The 25,008-nt window shown below is 42.2% G+C and overlaps 1 protein-coding gene across 2 annotated transcripts in view; it reads right to left on the bottom strand.

The window, feature by feature from the left end:
• The window catches only part of aggf1 (angiogenic factor with G-patch and FHA domains 1), a 63,661-nt gene extending 39,552 nt beyond the window's left edge, over positions 1 to 24,109 (bottom strand). Inside the window, exons 1-3 of one of the 2 annotated variants that reach the window (XM_043707186.2) lie at positions 23,890 to 24,109; positions 12,841 to 13,025; positions 65 to 167 (exon numbers count right to left, since the gene is read on the bottom strand). In XM_043707186.2, coding sequence (XP_043563121.2) covers positions 65 to 167; positions 12,841 to 13,011 — 274 coding nt within the window. In that variant the 5' untranslated portion in view covers positions 13,012 to 13,025; positions 23,890 to 24,109. The remainder of the gene's footprint in view (positions 1 to 64; positions 168 to 12,840; positions 13,026 to 23,889) is intronic. The other variant, XM_043707172.2, reaches the window with a different exon arrangement.
• Between the last annotated feature and the right edge of the window lie 899 nt (positions 24,110 to 25,008).

Below are 25,008 nucleotides of genomic sequence, written 5' to 3'. Positions count from 1 at the left end.
TTGTAGAGTAAACTGGCAGCCTGAGACAAAATTTTATTTTCTCCAGACAATTCTCAACACCTACCTTTATAATGAGGGGAAATGCAAAGATCAGTCTGAACTCCGATATCAACTGTGCCGGTTTCTTCCTTGTCTCCTTCTTGGACTTTTTCAGTCAAATCTTTAACCTGTAAAGATGGGACAATGTTTCACTTCTTTGCAGATGACAAAACTACTTTTAAAAGTCAATGTTAATTAAAAACGCTAGTTTCACAGAATGTAGTAGCATAGCGACAGCCATTTGGCTCAAATGGTCTCTATAACAGTTCATGTTCCAATATAAGCCTCTTCCCACGAATGCTCAGTACGACCATGTATTCCCTTCTCCATCATTTGGGTGGGGGGGTGGGGTTGGAGGGAGAGACAGAGACAGACAGACACAGGGAGAGACAGATACAGAGAGAGAGAGAGAGAGAAAAGGAGCGCATGCCAGAAACAGCACCAAGCAAAACTAAAGATGAAGTGTCAACCTGGTGAAGTCACCAAACTGAACTACTGCTGTGCTAAACAACTTAAGTAGCAAGTGATTGACAGAGCTTAATATTCCCATGACCAATAGATCAGATTTAAGCTCTGCAATCCTTAATGATAGTGGATAATTAAACAACTCACTGGAGGGTGGCTCCTCAGATATCCCCATACTCAATGGCAGAAAAGCAAAAAGGAAGGCTGAAGAATTCGCAACAACCTTCAACCAGAGGTGCCAAATAGGTGATCCATCTCCGTCTCGGTGCGGTGAGGAAGGCATATGGCGTACTGGCTTTTATTGGTAGAGGAATTGAGTTCCGGAGTCCTGAGGTCATGATGCAGTTGTATAAGACTCTGGTACGGCCGCATCTGGAATATTGTGTGCAGTTTTGGTCGCCATACTATAGGAAGGATGTGGAGGCATTGGAACGGGTGCAGAGGAGGTTTACCAGGATGTTGCCTGGTATGGAAGGAAAATCGTATGAGGAAAGACTGAGGCACTTGGGGCTGTTTTCACTAGAGAAAAGAAGGTTTAGGGGTGACTTGATTGAGGTGTACAAGATGATTAGGGGGTTAGATAGGGTCGACAGTATGAACCTTTTCCCGCGTATTGAGTCGGGTATTACAAGGGGGCATAGCTTTAAATTAAGGGGGGGTAGATATAGGACAGATGTTAGGGGTAGGTTCTTCACTCAGCGAGTCGTTAGTTCATGGAATGCCCTGCCAGTAACAGTGGTGGACTCTCCCTCTTTATGGGCATTTAAGAGGGCATTGGATAGGTATATGGAGGATAGTGGGTTAGTGTAGTTTAGGTGGGCTTGGATCGGCGCAACATCGAGGGCCCAAGGGCCTGTACTGCGCTGTATTCTTCTATGTTCTATGTTCTATGTCTCCTCCAGTGGCCCACAGCATCACAGTTTGCTCAGATACACAAACAGCAAGACAAATTCAACCTAGCTAATTGGATTGGAGGATTAGAGCGAGAGGGAGAGGCTGAACAGGCTAGGGCTGTTTTCCCTAGAGCAGAGGCTGAGGGGTGACCCTATAGAGGTTTACAAAATTATGAGGGGCATGGATAGGATAAATAGACAAAGTCTTTTCCCTGGGGTCAGGGAGTCCAGAACTAGAGGGCATAGGTTTAGGGTGAGAGGGGAAAGATATAAAAGGGACCTAAGGGGCAACTTTTTCCACACAGAGGGTGGTACGTGGATGGAATGAGCTGCCAGAGGAAGTGGCGGAGGCTGGTACAATTGCAACAGTTAAAAGGCATTTGGATGGTTATATGAATAGCAAAGGTTTGGAGAGATATGGGTCGGGTGCTGGCAGGTGGGACTAGATTGGGTTGGGATAACTGGTCGGCATGGACGGGTTGGACCAAAGGGTCTGCTTCCGTGCTATATATCTCTATGACTCTAATTACTTCCCCATCTATCTACTCTCCATCATCAGGAAAATGATGGAAGATATCATCAACAGGGCTATTAAGGATCACACTGCTCAGCAATAACCTGCTCTGTGATGCCCAGATTGGGTTCCAGCAGGACCACGCAACTCCTGGTCTCATTATCGCCTCGGCTCAAACGTGGACAAAAGATCCGAATTCCAGAGGTGAGGAGAGATTGAATGCCCTTGACACCAAGGCCACATTTAACTCTGTATGCCATCAAGATGCCCTAGCAAAATGGAAATCAATGGGAATCAAGATGAAAACTCTCTGCTGGTTGGAGTTATACCTCACACTAATAAAGATGACTGCAATTGTTGGAGGACAGTCATGTCTGCAGGAGTTCATCAGTAAGTGTCCTAGCTCCACCATCTTCAACTGCATCAATGACCCTCCCTCCATCATAAGATCAGAAGTCGGGATGTTCGCCAATAATTGCACAATGTTCAGCACCATTCACGACGACTCTGATACTGAAGCAGTCAGTGTTCAAATGCAAAAAGATGTGGACGATATCCAGGCTTCGGCTCAGATGTCCACCTATTTCAAACAATATGCTTTTCCTCCCTGTCTTCCAGACAACATTCCACCGCACCACCTCCATTTCCCGTTCCACTGCTCTAAACACCAGCCCCTCAAAACGCAATGAAAACAGAGACCCCTTGTCCTCACCTACCACCCACCAGTCTCTGCATCCAACGCATCATCCTTAAATAATTCCACATTAACAGTGCTTTGGCAATTTACTTCTCTAAAGGGCAGGGATAGAGTCAGGTTACGCACTTTGGTACAAAGAATACAAGCACAGACTATTTTCTAAATGAAAAGGGCCTTCAGAAATCTGAAGCACAAAAGGACCTTAACAGTCCTAGTTCATGATTCTCTTAAGGATAATATTCAGGTTCAGTTGGCAGTTACGAAGGCAAATGCGATGTTAGCATTTACTTCAAGAGGGCTAGAATATAAGAGTGAACATGTACCACTGAGGCTGTATAAAACTCTGATCACAGTGTATTTGGAATATTGTGAGCAATTTTAGGCCCTGTATCTAGTGCGGATGTCAGACGCTATTAATAGAGAATTGCAGACCTGCGTCTAGGAAAGCAACACACAAACACTCCAGATACTGAACTACAGAAGCAATCATCCCAACACCCACAAACAGAGCTGCATCAGGACATTATTTAAATGGGCCACAACACACTGTAGCACCCAGGAACTACAAGCAGAAAATATCTTACAGCATATTCAAGAAGAACAGGTGTCCTTTAAACACACTCCGCCAATTCTTAAACAACAAACCCAAACAAGTAGACACATGCCCAGAAATTCTAGCCACACTACCGTACATCAATGACATCTCGGAGATGACTACTAGACTACTCCAACTCCTTGGCATCATGGTAGCCCACAAATCTACCAACATACTGGAATGACTAATGATGAACCTAAAGGACCCCATACCAACAACCAGCAAAACAAATGCCATTTACAAAATACCCTGGAAAGACCATAACAAACACTACATCGGTCAGACAGGCAGAAAACTAGCCACCAGGATACACAAACATCAACTGGCCACCAAAAGACATGACCTACTATCACTAGTATCCTTACATACAGACGAAGAAGGACACCACTTCGACTGGGACAACACATACCACCTAGGACAGGCCAAACAGACACGCATGGGAATTCCTAACGCCTGGCATTCAAACCGGAACTCCATCAATAAACACATTGATTTGAGCCCCATTTACCAATCTCTGAGAAAAACAACCGGAAATTATATCACCCACCTTAAGAGACCAAGACACAGAAATAGAAAGCGGGGCGGAACACCAGCACTTCAACGGAGGCTCAGTGATGATGTTGCCTAGCATTGTCTGAAAACAAACCTACCAGCTCAGTGAGCAAACTTACAATCTGATCCTCAACCTAAGCTACAAATCTTCTCAAAAATCGCTAACAGTGGTTCAGTGGTTAGCACTGCTGCCTTAGAACGCCAGAGACCCAGGTTCAGTTCCACTGTCAGGTGACTGTTTGTGTGGAGTGTGCACATTCTCCCAGTGTCTGCACAGGTTTCCTCCAGATGCTCCGGTTTCTTCCCACATTCCTACAATGTGCAGATTATATGGATTGGTCATGCTAAATTGCCCAGAGCGCACAAGGATGTTCAGGTTAGCTGGATTAGCCATGGGAAATGCAGGGTTACAGGGACAGGGTAGGGTAAAGAGGGGTTTGGGTGGGAAGCTTTTCAGAGGGTTGGTGTGGACTCAATTGGCTGAATGGCCCGTTTCCAGACTGTAGAGAGTCTATGAATATTCCTCGGAGAACATCCAGTGAAGTTATATGGGTGGAATGATCAGCTTTTTGGCATTGTACTGCAAGCCACCCGATGGTCAGTGGGAAATTGAGAAGCAAATACGCAAGAACATCTCAGGATTATAATGGTAGGGAATTTTAATTTTCCATACAGACTGGGAGTGCTATAGTATTAAAGAGCTTGGATTGAAATAAATTGTTAAGTGTGTATAAGAAAATTTGCTTATTCAATACGTGGATGTACGTACTAGAGAAGGAGTAAACCCTGACCTTCTCTTGGGAAAAAAGTTCTAAACTGGATTAAGACTAATTTTGATGGTATTAGGCAGGAACTTTAAAAAGGTGATTGGGAGAGGCTACTCGCAGGTAATGAGATAATGACAGTTAGAGACAGTATGTTCCTGTTCGTGTAAAAGGTAAGGCTCGTAAGTATAGGGGATGCTAGATGACTAGAGAAATTGAGGTTCTGGTCAAGAAAAAGATGACATACATCAGGTATGAAGAGCTGGGATTGGGTGAATCCCTAGAGGAGTGTAGGGGCTTAAGATGGATAGCAGGAAGGCAAAAAGGGTATACAAGATAGCTTTGACAAATAGGGTTAAGGAGAATCCAAAGAGTTTGTGCAAATACATTATAGGACAAAAGAGTAACTAGGGAGTGAATTGGGCCCCTTAAAGATCAACAAGGCCATCTATGTGTGGAACCACAGGAGAAGGGTGAGATACTAACCAAGTATTTACTGTGGAGGAGGACATGGAAGCTCGAGAATGTGGGGAAATAATGTGATACCTTGAAAAGTGTCCATATTGCACAAGAGGAGGTGCAGGACGTCTTAAAATACATAAAAGCTGTTTCAATCCCTGGGACCTGATCAGGTGCATCCCAGAACTTTGTGGGAAGCTAGGGAAGAGATTGCTGGTCTCCTTGCTGAGATATTTGTATCATCGATAGTCAAAGGTGAGGCACCAAAACACTGGAGTTTGGCTGATGTGGTGCCATTAGTTAAGAAAGGTGATAAGAAAAAGCCAGGGAACTATAGACTGAATGAGCCTGATGTCAGTAGTGGATAAATTGGTGGAGGGGATTCGGAGGGACTGGATTTACATACATTTGGAAAGGCAAGTACTGATTAGAGATAGTCAATATGGCTTGATGCGGGGAAAAATTGTGTCTCACTAATTTGATTAGGTTTTTTGAAGTGACAAAGAAGATTGAAGATGACGGAGTGCTAGACTGTGTCTATATGGACTTCAGGAAGGCATTCAACAAGGTTTCACGTGGTAAACTGGCGAGCAAGCTTAGACCATATGTAACCTGGGGAGCTAGCCAACAGGATGCAAAATTGCCTCAAAGGTAGAAGACAGAGCGCAGTGGTAGAGGGATGTTTTTTGGACTGGAGGCCTGTGACCAGTGGGAGCACCACAAGGGTCAGTGCTGGTCCATTGCTTTTCATCATCGGCATAAATAATTTGGATGGGAACATAGGAGTTATGGTTAGTAAGTTTGCAGATGACATCACAATTAGTTAGAATTTATCTCGGAGCACAACGGGACCTTGATCAGGCAGGCCAATGGGTCGAGGAATGGCAGACGGTGTTTATTTTAGATAAATGCGAGGTGTTGCATTTGTTAAGGCAAATCGGAGCTGGATTTTTACAGTTTATGGTAGGGGCCTGGGGAGTGTTGCTGAACAAAGAGATCTAAGGGTGCAAGTGCGTAGTTTCTTGAAAGTGGAGTCGCAGGCTGAATGGTTGTGAAGAAGGCATTTGGCACATTTGCCTTTATTGGTCAGAGCATGGAGTATAGGAGGTGGGAGGTCATGTTGTGGCTGTTCAGGACATTAATGAGGCCACTTTTAGAATAGTGCATTCAATTCTGGTCTTCCTACCAAAAGAAAAATATTGTTAAACTTCAAAGGTTTCAGAAAAGATTTACAAGGATGTTGCCAGGATTGGAGGGTTTGAGCTATAGGAGACACTGAACAGGTTGGGGCTTTTTTTCCCATGGAGCATTAGAAGCCAAGGGGTGACCTTGTAGAGGTTTATAATATCATGAGAGGCATGGATGGGATGAACAGCCAAGGTATTTTTCCCAGGATAGGGGAGTGCAAAACTACAGGGCTCAGGTTTAAGGGGAGAGGGGAAAGATTTAAAAGGGACCCAAGAAGCAATGTTTTCATGCAGAGGGTGATGTGTGTATGGAACGAGCTGCTAGAGAGGTGCTGAAAATGGGTCCAATTAATTATAATATTTAAAAGGCATCTGGATTAGCGAGTTTTGAGAAGATTTGTAGCTCAGGCTGAGGTTTTGGACGTAGGTTCGCTCGCTGAGCTGGAAGGTTCATTTCCAGACATTTTGTGATGCTAGTAGGTAACATCTTCAGTGGGCCTCAGGCGAAGCAATGCTGAAAATTCCTGCTTTCTATTTATATGTTTGGGTTTCTTTGGGTCAGTGATGTCATTTCCCATGATGGTGTTATTTTCTGTGGTGAAGTCACTTCTTGTTCCTGCAGACAAAGGATGTTCGACTGTCATTCTAAATTGAAGAGACTACATTGAAAAAGCAAACACACTACTTACAGATACCAACACTTACCAACAAGTGGCGATAGACCCGATCCCACAACTAGAGAACCGAATCACAGCATTACTCAAAAAAACTTCAGAAATCAGGAGAAATAAATAAGACCGACTTTCAAAAACTGAAACCAGACAGATTTAACACTCCACGCTCCTACAGATTACCCAAAATTCACAAACCAGGAGCCCCCTCAGAATCAGACTCGCTACCTGGAACACCAACTTACAGACTGGCCAAGGAGCTATACTGAAGACTAAAACACTTAGTAGAAGACACACCACTCCATCCACTCCACGCAAGAATTCCTAAAGACTAAAGACACTAAGATAGAAGAGGATGAAATAATAGTATCCTTTGATGTAACAGCCTGTTTACTTCAATCACCATTAACCTGGCCAAGGAAACACTGACTACACTATTAGAAGACCCAAAGACACACACACCAAACACCATTAACTTCATCTCCAAGGAGAATATCATCAAGCTAGTGGATCTATGCCTTACCACCCACTTCACCTTCAACAACAAAACCTACAGCCAAACCAACAGAACACCCATGGCATCTCCGATATCAGGGTTCTTAGCAGAGGGAGTAATGCAGAGACTTGAGCAAACAGCTTTGCCAACCATCCAACCCGAACTCTGGGACCGCTACGTGGATGACACCTTTGTCATCACTAAACAAAACAAGTTAGAGGAAACCTTCAAGACATCAATAAGACCCTTACTGGCATAAAATTCACTAAAGAGGAGGAAAACAACATCAAACTGCCATTCCTAGATGTCACAATAGAGCGAACAGCCAATGGGGAACTTCAAACCAGTGTCTACAGAAAAACAACACATACAGACCAAGTATTGAATTACAGAAACAATCATCCCAACACCCACAAATGAAGCTGCATCAGAACATTATTTCAACGAGTCAACACACACTGTAGCACAGAGGAACTATGCAGAGCAGAGGAAAATCACCTATACCGTGTATTCAAAAAGAATGAGTACCCAATGTACACAGTCCGCCAATTTCTCAGCAACAAACCCAAACAAGTAGAAGCCCTAGCCACTCTCCCCTACAAAGACATCTCGGAAATAACTGCCAGACTACTCAGACCCCTGGGCATCATGGTAGTCCATAAATTCACCAACACACTAAAACAGCAGCTAATGAACTTGAAAGACCTGATACTGACAAGCAAACTAATGTCATTTACAAAATACCATGCAAGTACTGTAATAAACACTACATTGGACAAACAGACAGAAAAGTAGCCACCAGGATACATGAACACCAACTAGCCACAAAAAGACATGACCCTCTCTCATTAGTATCCTCACATACGGATGAGGAAGGACACCACTTTGACTGGGATAACACATCTATCCTAGGACAAGCCAAACAAAGACAAGCACGAGAATTCCTAGAAACATGGCATTCCAACCGGAACTCTATCAACAAACACAGAGTTAGACCCCATCTACCACTCCCTGAGAAAAGGAAGAGGAAGTGACTTCACCACAGGAAATAACATCACCAGCCCAAAGAAACCCAAGCATATAAATAGAAAGCAGGAATTTACAGCGGTGCTTCGCCTGAGGCCCACTGAAGATGTTACCTAGTAAAGTAACGAAACGTCTGGAAATGAACCTTCCAGCTCAGCGAGCAAACCTACATCCAAAAGGTATCTGGATGGCTATATGTATAGGAAGGGTTTAAGAGGGAGATGGACCAAATGTTGGCAAATGGAACTAGATCAGTTTAGAATGTCTGGTTGGCATGGACGATTTGGATCAAAGTGTCTATTTCTATGTTGTATGACTCTATGACTCTAAGCGTTCTGAAGACGTGCTCCAAAACTTGCCAGCCTATAGGCAAGTTGTTCTATTACAGTGGGAAGGTGATGACCTAGTGGTAATGTTGCTAGCCATATATCCACAAATGTATCTAATGTATACCCATGACTGCATTGCGAAATACCAGACTAATGCCATTTACAAGTTTGCTGATGACACCACCATAATTGGTCAAATCTCAGATGGCAACGAAACAGATTACAGACAGGAGGTGGAAGACCTGGAAAAATGGTGCAGTGAGAACAACCTAGCTCTCAATGCCAGCAAAACCAAGGAACTCACTATTGACTTCCAGCCGGATATTACTCATGACCCCCTACACATTAACAGCACAGAGGTGGAACGAGTGGGCAAGTGGACGAGTCAAGCTCCTGGGAGTGGTCATCCACAACAAGCTTTCTTGGACTCTTCATGTGGACACACTGGTTACAAAGGCCCAACAACGTCTCAATTTGGCTGAGGAAATTTGGCATGACAGCAAATACCCTTGCCAACTTTTATAGGTGCGCCATCGAGAGCATTCTGTATGGATGTATCACTACCTGGTATGGCAACTGTACCATTCAAGATTGGAGATGGTTACAGAGAGTGGTGAACTCGGCCTGGACAATCACAAAGGCCAACCTCCCATCCAGAGAATCCATCTACCAGATCCGCTATCAAGGAAAGGGTGTCAGCATTCTCAAAGATCCATCCCACCCTGGCAATGTTTTTTTTACAACCCCTACCATCGAGGAGAAGGTACAGAAAAGCCTGAACACAAGCACCAGCTAGTTTCATAACAGTTTCTACCCTACTATTGTTAGAATACTGAATGACTCAAACTCTTGACATTCACCTGTACCTGTGTTTCTGTTTTTGCCGCTGTTTACCTATTATTTACTATCTATGCTACTTAACTATGTGATCTACCTGTATTGCTTGCAAGACAAAGCTTTTCACTGTACCTCAGTACATGTGATAATAATTTCAATTCAATTAATGTTTTGGGAACTAGAATTCGAATCCAGCCATAGCAGATGGTAGACTTTGGATGAAATAAAACATCTAGAAGTAAGAATCTAAATAATTGTCAGAAAAACCTAACTAGTTCATTGATGTCTTCCAGGGAAGGAAATCTGCTATTCTCTCCTGGTCTGGCTGACATGTGATTAAAGACCTACAGCAACATGGTCGACTCTCAACTACACTCTGAAATGGCCTAGCAAGCCACTTATTTGTATCAATCATTACAAAAGTCTCAACAAAGAAATTAAATCAGACAAACTACCTGGCATCAGAAATGACAACAGCAAAAACAACCTTGCGAACTCCTCCTTACTAACATCTGAGCTAGTGGTCAACACTGGGAGAGCTGTCTCACCAATTAATCAAGCAACAGCCCAATATAGTAATATTCATGGAATTATACCTTACAATGTCCCTGATAACACAAATCACCATACTTGGACATGTCTTGTCCTAACAGCAGGACAGGGCCACTAGAGGTGGCAGCACAATGATGTACAGTTGGGACAGAGTTGCCCTGGAAGTCCTCAAGTCTAGATTAGAGTGGTGCTGGAAAAGCACAGCAGGAAGATCGACGTTTCAGGCAAAAGCCCTTCATTAGGAAACCCTGCCCGTAACATCGATTTTCCTGTTCCTCGGATGCTGCCTGACCTGCTGTGCTTTTCCAGCACCACTCTAATCTAGACTCTGGTTTCCAGCATCTGCAGTCCTTGTCTTTTTACCTGGAAGTCCTCAACACTGATGTCAGATCTTATGAAGTCTTATGGCACCAGTTTAAACATGGGCAAGGAAACCGCCATCTGACTATTGCATACCATACTTCCTCAGCTGGTGAATCAGTGCTCCTCAGTGGTGAGCAACACTTGGAGGATGTACTGAGAGTATCAAGGGCGCTGAAGGAAATACCCCACCAAGAGTACAATGTTCAACTCCAAGAGCAGGTCAGCAGCAGCACAGATGATCGAGCAAGTCAGGGTTGTAAAGTACATAGCTCCATAAAGAGTCTACGGCAGGTGGTAAGGAAACCAGAGGGAAAAACATCCTCACCAATCTGCCTGCTGCAGATGCATCTATCCATGACCGTATCGGTAAGAGTGACCACTGCACATTCCTTGTGGAGTAAAAGGCCTGCCTTCTCTATTATAGAACATGGACTTCAGCAGTTCAAGAATGCAGCTCACCACCACCTTAAAGGGAATTAGTGATGTGCAATAAATGTTGACAGAGCCAGCGACACTCATGTGAATTAACAAAAAGCTCCAACACAAACATGTGGAAAACTGTTCAGGTAGACACTGTGCACAAATGCCAATTACTTTTCCATCAGTATGATCTTAATTATCAGTAAAATATTAGAAGTAGTCATCAACAGTATTATCAACCAGCACTTGCTTAACAATGACCTGATTATTGACACTCAGATTAGTTTCTGGCAAGGCCATTCAGCTCCTGACCTCACTGTTTCCTATTTGAACCAAAGCTGCAAAGAGCTGAACTCCAGAGGGGAGGCGAGCGTGACTTCTCTTGATATCAAGGCTGCATTGGAACAAGTGAGGCATCAAGAAGCTTTAGTAAATCTGAAAACAATGGGAAATAGAAGGAAAATTCTCTACTGGTTGGAGTCATACCTAGCACAAAGAGTGAGGATTGTGATTTGTGAAGACCAAGCACCCCAACTCATTGCTGCAGGAGTTCCTCTGGATACTATTTTGGGCCCAACCTTTTCACCTGCTTCATCAGCAGCGGACCTTCCTTCCATCGTAAGGTCAGAAATGGGGACATTTGAGAACAATTGCCAAGTATTGACCATAATCCATGATTCCTCAGATACAGAAGTAGTCCATGTCTAAACGCAATAAGAGCTGGACAACATCCAGGTTTGGCCTCCTAGTAATATTCACACCACACAAGTGCCAGGCAATGACCATTTCTGACAAGAAAGAATCTAATCATTTCAATATTTTTGGTAAACTGGCAAACAGAATTGTGAACAAAGTTAAAACCTTAGAGGATAGAGAGTCACAATGGAAATTATATTGGGTGAGTGACAGAGAACAAACAGTAGCGGTGAACAGTTAACGTTTGGACTGGAGATTGGTTTATTCTAGATCCCTGTTCTTGATACATTAATGATCAAGAGCTTTGTGTACAGGATGCAATTTTAAAATTGCGGAAAAAACAAAAACTGGATGAACTGTAAACCATAAGTATGACCGCTTCAAAAGGACATTGATTGATGTAATGTGTGAGCAAGTGGCAGATAAAAAATAGAGCCACATGAAATGATTCATTTTGGTAGGAAGAATGCAGAGATAATATAAACTATGAAGCACAATTCTAAATGGGTTCAGAAGCAAAGACACAAAGGTGCATATGTGCATACATCATTGATGGCATTAGGACAGAGTGGGAGAGTGATTGATAAAGCGTATTGGTTCCTGGGCTTTATAAACAGGTGTGCAGAATACAAAAATGTTATGTTCAACATGTTTAAAGTACAGATTCAGCCTCAAATGAAGCGGAGTTGTGGGTACTACTCATTAGGAAGTGCAAAAAAGATTTCTAAGAATAGTTCCAGGGATGAGTAACTTCAGTCACTTGAACTGGAGAAGTTGGAACTATTCCCCTTAGAGAAGACTGAGTGGAGATTTGACAGGTATGCAAAATCATGAGAGGTCAGGATAGAGTAGATCAGGAAAAACTTCCCTTAGTGGCAAGACTGAGAACCAGAGAAAATAAGTTTAAGGCAACTGATAAAAACTGCAATGATGTCACAAGGAAAACCTATTGCACACAAGTGTTTAGGATCTGGAATTCATAGCCCAAAAATGGGGGGAGGCAGAGTCAACTGAGGAATTCAAAAGGGAAATTAATCAATATTGAGGAAGCAAATTTTGCATGGAAATGAGGAAAACACAAAGGAGATGATGCAAGGTGTCAGAGGGCCAGCATGGGCATGACATGTTGAATGGCCTCTTCCTGTGTTGTAATCATTGTATGATGAACTCCAGATATAAAACAGTTATTGTTTAGTATATTTCATTTCAACTTTTACTGCAGAAAATATTTTTAACATAGATATTGGACTTAAATTTTGTTGTATGTACTTCCTGACATGATTACCTGCTTGCGAAGATTTTCATTGTAGCTCTTTGTGTGACTTTGTTCTTGCTGCAAAGTGTGAATCTGACTTTTACAAGACCTTAACTCTTCCTCCAAATTTCTGACCTTCTGCCTTAGATCATGAAGTTCAGAGTCAGGTTCTGAGTGCTGATCCTCATCTGTGGTTGCCATCTTATAACCATAACCTGCACAAAACCGAACACAACATCCATTTTAAAAAAAAACTTGGCTTTTATTTAATGCTGTTCACTGAGCATTTCAAAACATGCCACAAAGTGTAGACATTCTGAAATGTTGATTGAGGGATAAACATTAACCAAGTTAATAGGGTAACTCCCCTGTTATATTTAAAAAAGTCCCATGGAGCCTTTTATATGTACTTGAGCAGGCGGATAAGTCATTAGTTGAATGTCTTGAAACAGTATCTTGGTGCAACATTTTCACTGAGTGCCAACCATCAGTTTTTTGTACTTAGGTCCTAGACTGGGGCTCAAACCTTCTTCCTCATGATCAAGAGATGGATTTATTAACTGAACCGTATCAGACACACATTTCATTAGGTTTTTCAATAATTACAATGATCACATCTTAATTAAAATAAAATCAAATTGATTATAAAGACAGAAGTAAACATAATGAGCCAAGTGACCACTTTCTGGGATGTAAATTTTCTCAAATAGGTGATTAGCACGTAAGAGTGCAGAGGAATCCCTGCCCTCCCCTTCACTGTTTGATCAAACAGCATTGCCCTTTGATGTGAAGGACGCTGCTTATCACACTGGCCACTCGGGTGTTTCTTTTCTTCCTGGTGGTGGAAATTTGAATAAAGATTCATGCACCTTGTGTCTTTCACTGTTTCTCACACTTGCACACACACAGCATGGGTGCTGGGGGAAAAAATAAACACTACCGCAGTTAGATGGTAATGTGGGGGTAAAAAAAAAAGAAAAAAAAAAAGAACAGGAGTGTCAGATATGCTGCTAAAAAGAAAATAAAAAAAAAGTGCAGAAGAAATCTTCATTATACTCAGTCCATGTGCTCCACTACTCTGAATTCAAAGCTGGTACAGAAGTCAACAGTCAGAAACAACTTGATTTCTCAACAAAAAACAGTGCCCCCATTAAAAACTGAAGAGCATTTTAAAAGTACTTGAAGGAATCATACTCCTAACCTTTGAACAGATACCTTCCATGATATCTAATTAGCTATTAATTGCCAATATTGGAATGTATTGATTTATGTAACTACAAACCAGTGTGACATTTACTTGGTGAATGCAATCACCAGAATACAAGGGAGCTCACCGATTTTCACATCAAAAAGAGAGCAACAACAAATAGTTATATTATGAAACAAATGCTTATTAGACCACTCATCCAATTGTGCATGAGCTCAAAGAAATCAATTACTCTGAACTTCAACAGAGGAGAATAGAGCAATGGTGCTCATTTTCCTCCAGGTGGATGGAGCATGCCCAACATCAAGATCCAGTTGACCCAAACAGAAACAAAAATGATCTGCTTCCCGACCACAGGCACAAGTGGAGATACTGAAAGTAGCCAAGGGGTGGATCTGAACATGGAGACAATAGATAAGGGAGGTCCAAAGCTTTGTTACGAAGACTCAAGCTCCCCTTGACACATGCAGACAGCTAAAAATTTTGGGATAGATTCTCTGAGTGAAAACCACATACAAATTGTCACTCTTTCCATTCATTTTTTCAACAAAATAAAAGAGCTCTTCATTATTTACTCCACTATTCAATTATGGCTGATATGATCCTCAGCCCATTCTCCTGCCTTCTCCCCATAACCCTTGTTCCTCTTACTAATCAAGAACCTATTTTCTGATTGGATATTCCAATCAAGGCTCCTTCAGAAGTGATGAGCTGTACTTACATTCTGACAGTTCTCTTGTCAGCAGGGGTTGGAGGCACAGCCAGATGGAAGAATGGATCCAGAGTGGGCCCCAAGTAGGGAAAAGTGACTCAGGTCTCAGGTGGTCAGATCCAGCGTGGGAGCAGGGGATCTGGAACGAGGCCAGGAAGTTAGGCACCTGGGGTGAGGGGTGGTCAAGTCTGGAGCAATTCAAAGGAACAACATCAGGTCCCTGGGGAAACTGGTGGACGGAGCCCCTAGGGAAAAGGGATTCTGTTGGGGGCAAACACGTCACTAGGAGAAGAATGAGGTTCCTGGAGGTCAGTGGGGTGGGTGGGAAATTGAGTGCAAGCAGGATGGACAAGGGTAAATCAGGTCCGGGGAATGTGATGACCCAATTGTATTAATCGCCAGACTATTAGTCCCGAAACTCAGCTCATGTTCTGGGGACCATGGCAGATTGTGGAATTTGAATTCAATAATAAAAAACAGGCTAAAATTAAAAATTTAGTGACAACCATGAAATCATTCAGAAAAATCTGATTCACTAATGTCCTTCAGGGAAGGAAATCTGCCATCCTTACCTAGTCAGGCCTACATGTGACTCCAGACCCACATCAATGTGGTTGACTCTCAACTGCCCTCTGAAATGGCCTAGCAAGCCAGTTATATCCATTGTCACAAAATCTCAAAGAAATGAAACCGGATGGATTAACTAGCATCAACGTAGGGACCGGAGAAGATATTGGCAGAAACAGCATTGTTGACCCTGCAAAGTCCACCCTACTAACATCTAGGAACTAGTGCCAAAATTGTGAGAGCTGTCTCACAGACAAGTCAAGCAACAGCCTGCCATAGCCACACTCATGGAATCATACCTTATAATATCCCAGACGTCACTATCACCATCCCTGGATATGTCCTGTCCCACTGGCAGGACAGACCCAGCAGATGATATGGCGCAGCGGTATGCAGTAGGGAGGGAGTTGCCCTCGAAGTCCTCAACATTGACTCTGAACCCCATGACGTCTTATGGCTTCAGGTTAAACATGGGCAAGGGAACCTCCTGATTACTATATACAGTATTCCTTCAGCTGATGAATCTAATACTCCTCTATGTTAAACAATACTGAGAATGGCAAGGGCACAAAATGTACTCTGAGTGGGAGATTTCAATGTCCATCACCAAGGGTAGCTAGGCAGCAGTACTACTAATCAAGCTGGTCGGGTCCTAAATTTTATAGCTGTTGACTGGGTCTGCAGCAGATGGTGAGGGAACAACAAGAGGACAAAACATACTTCATCTTATCCTTACCAATGTTTCGGATGCAGATGCATCTGTCCATTATTGTATCAGTAAGAGCAACCATGGCACAGTGCTTATAGAGATGAAATCCTGCCTTCACACTGAGAATAATCTCCATTCTGTTAGGTGGCACTATCACTGTGCTAAATGGGACAACTATCTAACAACTCAAGTTCAGGCATCCATGAGGCATTGTTGGCCATCAATAGTAACAGAATTGTACTCTAGCACAATCTGTAACCTCTTGGCCCAGCATATCCCCAACTCAACCATTACCATCAAGCCAGGGAATCAACCTTGGCTCAATGGAGACTACAGGAGGACATGCCAGGAGCAGAGTAGGCGTATCTGACAATGAAGTGTCAACCTGGTGAAGCTACAAAACAGGACTACTTGCTTGCCAAACAGCATAAGCAGCAAGTGATAGACAGAGGTAAGCAATCCTACAATCAATGGATTAGATCTAAGCTCTACAGTCCTGTCACACCCAGGTAAAGATGGAACAGCCCAGCAAATCAGTGCAAAAGATAAGGCTACAACATTCACAGCAATCTTCAGCCAGAAGTGACAAGCAGATGATTCATCTCAATTTACTCCAGTGGTCCCTAGCATTGCAGATACCAATTCAATTCACTCCATGTGATATCAAGTAACAGTTGGAGAGACTGGATACTGCAGAGGCAATGGACCCTGACAACATTCTGGCAATAGTACTGAAGACTTGAGCTCCAGAAATTGCTGCACCCCTAGCCAAGCTCTCCCAGAACACGTACAACACTGGCATCTACCAGACAATGTGGAAAATTGCCCACGTACTTCCTGTACATAAAAAGCAAGACAAATTCAACCTAGAAATTACCTCCCCATCAGTCTACTCTCGATCAGCACCCACTCAGCAATAAACTGCTGATTGACACCCAAATTGCTTTCTTAGTACTCATCAGATCACTAAAGATCATGAGCAACATTAAACTGTGAATATATATTTAATAAGGATCATATAACCAAGTTGACTTAGAGCAGAGAAATATTCTTAGCACAACACTGTAGGAAAGACATACGGTCATGAAGGGAATTTAAAACAGATTTATTACAGTAATACCGGGCTGAACTGCAAGTAGAGTGTACGGTTTTTTTGTTGAGTGATTTGTTTAAAATTCTCAAAATATTAAGATGTATAGAAGGTAAATGAAATAATTTCTGATAGATATAGATTCTAGGTCTATGGAACATGGATTATAAATCAGAGCCAGATTGTTTGGGAATTAAATTATGAAACACTTCTACCACGCAAAGGGTGACAGAAATTTTCAACTCTCTGACAAATGTCAATTTGGTAATGAAGAAAACAAAACTGTTCTATACTAATGATTAATATCAAGATAGAAATTAAGTAACTTTGTTAACCAAAGTTAGAGGGATATCCAAGTATATAGAGTTAATTCAGTCATAACCTTATTGAATAGCAGACCAGACTCCAAGGGCTAATTGAATTTCTCCAGAATTGTTTCACTGATCTCAGAACTTAATACTCTCAGATCTGGTATTTTTAAACTGTCATATTGTATTTTCTTGGAACTCCTGTATCTTCACTCCACAGTGTTAGCACACGGTGACTATACCTCAAGCTACTGCTGCATCATTACATTCCATCCCACCTCTTCAAAGTGTTCCACTTCTAATACCGATAAGTCAACGTGCATAGTGATCAGTGTACACTTAGTTTTGGACTGTTTTGGTGATTTATTTAAATACAACTTCCTGTAATTTTTATTTTCACAGCTGTGGACACAAAATTTAAAGAATTTAACTTTATGCAAAGCCTGTATAGTAAACTTAAGCTGATTCTAGAGAGAGAACAGTTATGATATTGCCACTTGGCTTAAGATACCTTCTTATAAATTGGTGAAACTTAACTTGCTGACTTGAATTGGTAATTGTAAAGGTGTTTCGTGTCAGAGAAGCTAATCTGGTAATCTAAAAATGGTCCAATCTGTAATAGGGAGATGTTAGAATTGATCGTTAAAGAGATTATAGCTGCACATTTCAAAAAAAAACTCAAGATAATCGGAAAGAGTCAGCATGGTTTGGTGAAAGGGAAATTAAGAGAAACCCATTTTAAGACTTCTTTGAAGGAGTAACATGTGCTATAGATAAAGGAAAAGTCTGTGGATTTCCTGAAAGCATTTGATAAGATACTATTATCAAAAGTTTTGAGTAAGATATTAGCATGAATAGAAGATTGGCTGGCTATCAGAAAACAGAGAGCATGCGTTATTTGGTCTTTGTCTAATTGACAGAATATGGATAAGACAAGCGGAATCCAGCAGAGATTTCTGCTGGAGCTTCATCTTTTTTTGTAATTAACATCAATCACTTACATGAAGAGTACAAATGAAAGGCAGCTGAGCTCACAGTCGACACAAACTGGTAGGAAAATATGCATATAGAAATAGATAGGTTGAGTGAATGGGGAAAAATCTGACAGATACTGAATAAAGTGGGAAAATGAAATTGTACATTTTGACAGAGGGTGAAAAAGTGTTATTTAAATAGAGTAACAGTTGTGGAATTCTGAGATACAGGGGATGTTAGGTGTTCTAATGCATACATCACTAAAGGTGATGTATAGCATGTCGTCAAGAAGGGTAATGGAATGCAATCCTTTATTGTGAGAGGAAATTAACATAATGGGAGGACTTAATGTTTCAGTTAGAGGGCATTGATGACAGCAAGAGCAAGATGTGACTCAATTGAAGTTTATATAATCCCCAAAAGTTCTTGAAAAGAGGAACTATCCTTTCCATGTCCATATTATAAGTCCAGAGCTAAGAGACAGTGTTTTAAAATTGGACAGACATGAGTGAATTTTCCTTGAAGGTTGTGCAATTTTGGAACTCTGTTTCAGAAGATAGCAGATGCAGTGTCATTACATATTTATAAGGCAGAGGTAGACAGATTAGTATTATGCAAGCATATCAATAGTTATCAAGGATAGAAAGGAACATGGAATTCCACACACAATCAAATCAGCCACAATCTTATTGAGGATACAGCTTGAGGGTTGAATGGTTTACCTTTGGTCCTATTTTATATTGTCATATTGGAAATCTTTGCACTCTTGCTGTCAAACACAATGTGCCAGTTTATGATAAACATATATGGAGGAATGTTTGAGGACTCTGGGTCGATAGTCAATGGAGACGAAAGTGAGTACTGCAGATGCTGGAGATTAGAGTCAAGAGTGTGGTGCTGGAAAGGCACAGCAGGTCAGCCAGCATCCGAGGAGCAGGAGAATCGACATTTCAGGCAAAAGTCCTTCATCAGGTACGGCTTTTGCCTGAAACATCGATTCTCCTGCTCCTTGGATGCTGCCTGACCTGCTGTGCTTTTCTAGCACCACACTCTTGACTCTATACTCAATGGAGTTGAGAAGGATGAGGGAGGATCTAATTTAAGTTTAATGAATATTGAAAGGCCTGGATAAGCCTGGTTAGTCTTTCCATTAGGAGAGACTAGCACGTGAGGGCACACCCTTAAAGTAAAGGGAAAACCCTTTAGAAGGAGATGAGGAGAAACTTCTTCAGCCAAAGAGTGGTGAATCTTTGGAATTCTTGACACAGAAGGCTGTGGAAGCCAGGTCATTGAATATACTTAAGACAGATAGATAGGTTCACAATTGTTAGGGAATCAAAGGCTACAGAGAGAAGGAGTTGAGAAACTTATCAGCCATGATTGAATGGCAGAGCAGACTCGGGCTGAATGGCCTAATTTCTGCTCCTATGTCTTATGGAAGACTTCAGTACATTTCTGGACAGACAAACCAAGACACACTGAGAAGCCTCTTCTATCTTGCAGTGTCACTGTGCAAATGAGGATAATGATAATGATGACAAAAACACTGCATGAAAAATAGAAATCGATATTGACAAAAAGTTACACCAAGTGTATGCTACTTGGTACAAGTTTGAAAGGCTGATAAGTAGATCCCATAAAAAAAAAACTGGACTGTTCTAAAGAGATCAAGAAATCAAATATAATTGCCTATCATACCATGTAACCATTTTAAAAATTCTGTTTTTCAATTCTCCTGCCTGATACAAAAACATTTTATCAGATGGGTGACTTTTCAAGACCCCCGTGATGGTGTCTGAATACTTATAATAAGAATTTGGATTTTGAGACATGGACCACAGAAATTTTCTTTACTGTTAGGCAGTAGCCTTGGTTCATTGGCAGCGTTATCAAATGGCATTTGAAAAGAATATGATGCTCACGTTAGTTCCTGCCTGGGCCATTAAGCACCTGACTTTATTACAGCTGTGGTCCAAAAATGGACAAATGAGTATACTCCAAAGGTGAGGTGACAGACACTGCCCTTGACATCAAGGCAACATTTAACAAAGTATCACTTCAATAAACCCTATCAAAACTGGAGTTAATGTCATTTACAGGGAAAAAGTGTCATCTGGTTTTAATCATATCAAGCACAAATGTTTGTTGTTGTTGGAGATCAGGCAACTCAGCACCAGAACATCTCTCCAGAGGTTCCTCAAGGCAATGTCCTAGGCCCATCATCTTCACCTGCTCCATCAATTACCTTTCCTCCATCAGAATGTCAGAAGTGGGGGGTTTGCTGACACTTGCATAATATTCAGCACCATTCATGACTCCTCAGATACTAAAGCAGTCTGTGTCCAAGTTCAGTAAGATGTGGACAACATCTAGTCTTGGATTTGTGACTGGTGAGTAACATCTATGTCACACAAATGCTAAGCAATGACTATCCCCATCAAGAGGGAATTTAAACTGCACTCTTTGACGTTTTATGATACCACCATCACTGGACTCCCACTATAAACACCTTGGGAGTTACTACTGATCAGAAACTGAACTGGAGTAGCTGTATAAATAATGTGGCTTTTTGGACTGAGGACCTGTGACCATTGGTGTGCAGCAAGGATTGGGTCTGGGTCTATTGCTTTTCATCATCTATTTAAATGATTTGGATGTGAATATAGGAGGTATGGTTAGTAATTTTACAGATGACACCAAAATTGGTGGTGTCATCTGATGGTGAAGAAGGTCATCTCAGAGTATAATGGGACCTTGATCGATTGGGACAATGGACTGAGGAGTGGCAGATAGAGTTTGATTGTTGCGTTCTGGTAAGGCAAATCAGGGTAGGACTTATACACAATGTTAGGGCCCTGGGGAGTGCTGTCGAACAAAGCGACCTCGGGGTGCAGATGCAAAGTTCCTTAAGTGGAGTCTCAGATAGGTAGTGTGGTGAAGAAGGTCATTTGGTACACTTGCCTTCATTAGTCATTGCATTGAGCATAGGATTTGGAAGGTCATATTGTGGCTGTATATGACATTGGTTAGACCAATCTGAGAATACAGCATTCAATTCTGGTCACGCTGCTTAGAGTCAGATGTACAGCACGGAAACACACCCTTCGATCCAACTCGTTCATGCCGATCAGATGTCCTAAATTAATCTAGACCTATTTGCCAGTATTTTGCCCATATCCCTCTCAACCCATCCTATTCACATACCCATCCAGATACCTTTTAAATGCTGTAATTGTACCTGCCTTCACCATTTCCTCTGGCAGCTCATTCCATATACACAGCACCCTCTGCTTGAAAATGGTGTCCATTAGGTCACTTTTATATCTTTCCTCTCTTATCCTAAATCTATGTCCTCTGGACTCCCTCACACCAGAGAAAAGACTTTGTCTACTTACCCTAACCATGACCCTCTTGATTTTATTAACCTCTATAAAAGGTCACCCCTCACCCTCTGACACTCCAGGGAAAACAGTCCCAGCCTATTCAGCCTCTCCCTATAGATCAAACTCTCCAACCCTGGCAACATTCTTGTAAATCTTTTCTGAACTCTTTCAAGTTACACAACATCAGATGCTGGCAAATGGAACTGGATGAGTTTAGGTTATCTGATCAGCATGGATGAGTTGGACCAAAGGGTTTCTTTCCATGTTGTATAACTCTGATTCTCCAAAGAGGTGAGAAGTTAGGAATTCTGCAGAGAGTAAATCATCTCCTGACTCCTAACATATTCACCTTCCACAAGGCACAAGTAAGCAGTGTAGAGGAATACGCCCCACTTGCTTGAATGGATGCAATTCCAGCAGCTCCCAGAAGCTTGACACTATCCTGCTCAATATAGTCCATTTGACTGGCACCCCAGCCACCATTTTCAACAATTAATCCATTCACCATCGCACATGGTAACAGTGTTTACCATCTAGAAGAGGAGAGCTGCCGGAGAAGTGGAGGAGGCCAGTACAATTACAACATTTAAAAGGCATATGGATGGGTATGTGAATTGGAAAGGTTTAGAGGGATATGGACCAAGTGCTGGCAAATGGGATGAGATTAATTTGGGACATCTGGTCGGCATGGACAAGTTGGACCAAAGGGTCTGTTTCTGTGCTGTACATCTCTACGACTCTATAACTCACCAACACTCTTAACCTTCCAAACCTACAAATTTTGCCACTAAGAACAACAAAGGAAACAGATCCAGAATCAATGCCATCTGTTCCCCTCACACACCATCTTGATTGAAACTATATCACTGTTTCACTGTCACTGGGTCAAAATCCTGGAACTCCCTTCCAAACAGCATTGTGTTTTCCAACAATGCAAATACTGCAGCAGTGCAAGAAATCAACTAACCATCACCACCTTCCCCAGGCAATTGAGGATGAAGATAAAAAAAAAGCTTGTTCCTGAGACAAAAGATCACCATCTCCAAAAGGTCATGGCAGCAAACCATACTTTAGAGATTCACGTACAGAGCTGTAGGCTCACAACTTAAAGCTGAACTGAGTGAATTGCATTACAGAAGGTGTCATCTCTTGGCGGAGATGTTAAACTGAGACCCAGATTGTACTATTGGGTGAGTGTGCCATGGAACAACAAAACTGTCCAACTTTTCAGGCCAACATTTAGTCTTCAAGCAAATCAGATATAGTAATCGATCTCAAACGATTGCAGGATCTTAGTGTTCTGTAATTGATTACAATGATTCCCTACATTCTAAGAGTGATTACATTTAAAAACAATTATGTTGACAATTGGCACTTTGGGGAAATCTCAAGTTATCTTTGATCCCAAGGGACTGACTCAGAATTCAACTGTTATTAAAAAAAAAGCACAGTTAAAAGAGGCATTATGGACTGAATAACCTTGACATATGATTCTCTGCAAATGAACTATCCTGCACATAAATTTGAACCATTACTTTTAAAGTCCATTGTTGTGATCACCACAGCAATCATCATAAACAAGTCCCAACAACTCAAGATATCAAAAAATGCTCATCAGGAGAGAGAGGTAAACAGGGAGTTAACAATCCCCAACACTGTAAACAAGTACAGGAAAATACTAGAAACAACCCATGACAACAAACATGGGTTAACATTTCAGGAAGAATCAAAAACTGAAATGAGTGGAAAGACTCAGCAGGTCAGGCAGCATCTGTGGAGAGAAATCTTCAGCTCTGAGGAAGGATCCAAAACGTTAACTCTGATTTCTCTCCACAAAAGCTTCCAAAACTGCTGAGCTTTTCCAACAATTCCCATTCTTGCTTCTGATTTACAGCATCCACAGTTCTTTCGGTTTCATTAAAAATTTCAGGCAGAATGAATCAAAGTTCATTCTAACTGGGGAACCTACACGCCCTGTCCCCTGCAATTGTAGCACAGATCACCCTCAGCTCAAAGTTAAAAATCACGCAACACCAGGTTATAGTCCAGCAGGTTTAACTGGAAGCACCAGCTTTCGGTTCGCTATTCCTTCATCATCTCTGGAGAACATTACCCTTCTCTCTCTTACCATGAACTTCAACGACAAAAGGCCCACTCTCCGCGTCTCAAGCCCAAAGTTTGACTCTGGCCTCACATGATAGACCTAAAAAGAGCAAATAAATCACATTACTGCCCGGCACCCGCTACATTCCTTTTCATGTCAATCTTTTTCGCGTTCCGCGAATCTCAAAGGTAACTGCTGCAAAGCTCCTGTACTTTGCATCTGAATCAAGCGCCGCCATCTTAACATCGCGGGCGCTGCGCGCTCTCCGCCGGAGGACGCGGTGACGTCTGACGCAATGCGCGCAGCGTCAATCCAGTGAACGAGTACGTCGTCGGCTGCAGTACCCCACCCTCTACAGGTTGTACTGTGCCATTACACACACGGGCACGAATGTTGTCCAAGACGAAAGGAGAGAGTTTTGCAGAAACTCCTCTGATGGTGCTTTGGAGGGTCAATCATTGTGCCAATCTAGTCAGGAGTTGCGCATTTCCGTCGTAGCACATTCTGAAGAAATATCATTTTTAGCTGAGCAATTTTTCTATAAGGTAAAAACAATGACTGCAGATGCTGGAAACCAGATTCTGGATTAGAGTAGTGCCGGAAACGCACAGCAGTTCGTGCAGCATCCGAGGAGCAGGAAAATCGACGTTTCTGGCCCAGAATCTGGTTTCCGGTATCTGCAGTCATTGTTTTTACCTTGATGATTTTAACCCTACTGCGAATCCTCTTGCAAAGATGCCTGCCTTGAAGAAGTTTTCCTCCTCTCTCTACAAGAATCTCAGGGAGTCCCACTCCCACTGCAACTCCCAAGTCATTTCCTCTGCCCTGAAGCGGTATTCCTGATGAAGGGCTTTTGCCCAAAGCGTTGATTTTTCCTGATCCTCGGATGCTACCTGAACTGCTGTGCTTTTCCGGCACCACTCTACTCCACAATTTTTCTACACCCAAAACACTCGTATTTCGGAGTTTAGACTTGATGATACCAGTCAGATCAAGTAAAATAGTTACTTGGGTAAAGTTTTTCAAATTCTGCCTTGAGGTAGAGAAAGTCTGGTGTCAAAATAGTGTATTCACAAATCCAGTCCCTGTACACCTCCATCCCCCATCACGAAGGACTCAAAGCCCTCCGCTTCTTCCTTTCCC

Source organism: Chiloscyllium plagiosum, unplaced genomic scaffold (genome assembly GCF_037043375.1).
Source record: "Chiloscyllium plagiosum isolate Xiang-an unplaced genomic scaffold, Cpla_swu_hap1 HiC_scaffold_2, whole genome shotgun sequence".
NCBI classification, from domain to species: Eukaryota; Metazoa; Chordata; class Chondrichthyes; order Orectolobiformes; family Hemiscylliidae; genus Chiloscyllium; species Chiloscyllium plagiosum.
This window is presented reverse-complemented; position numbering and strand designations above follow the sequence as displayed.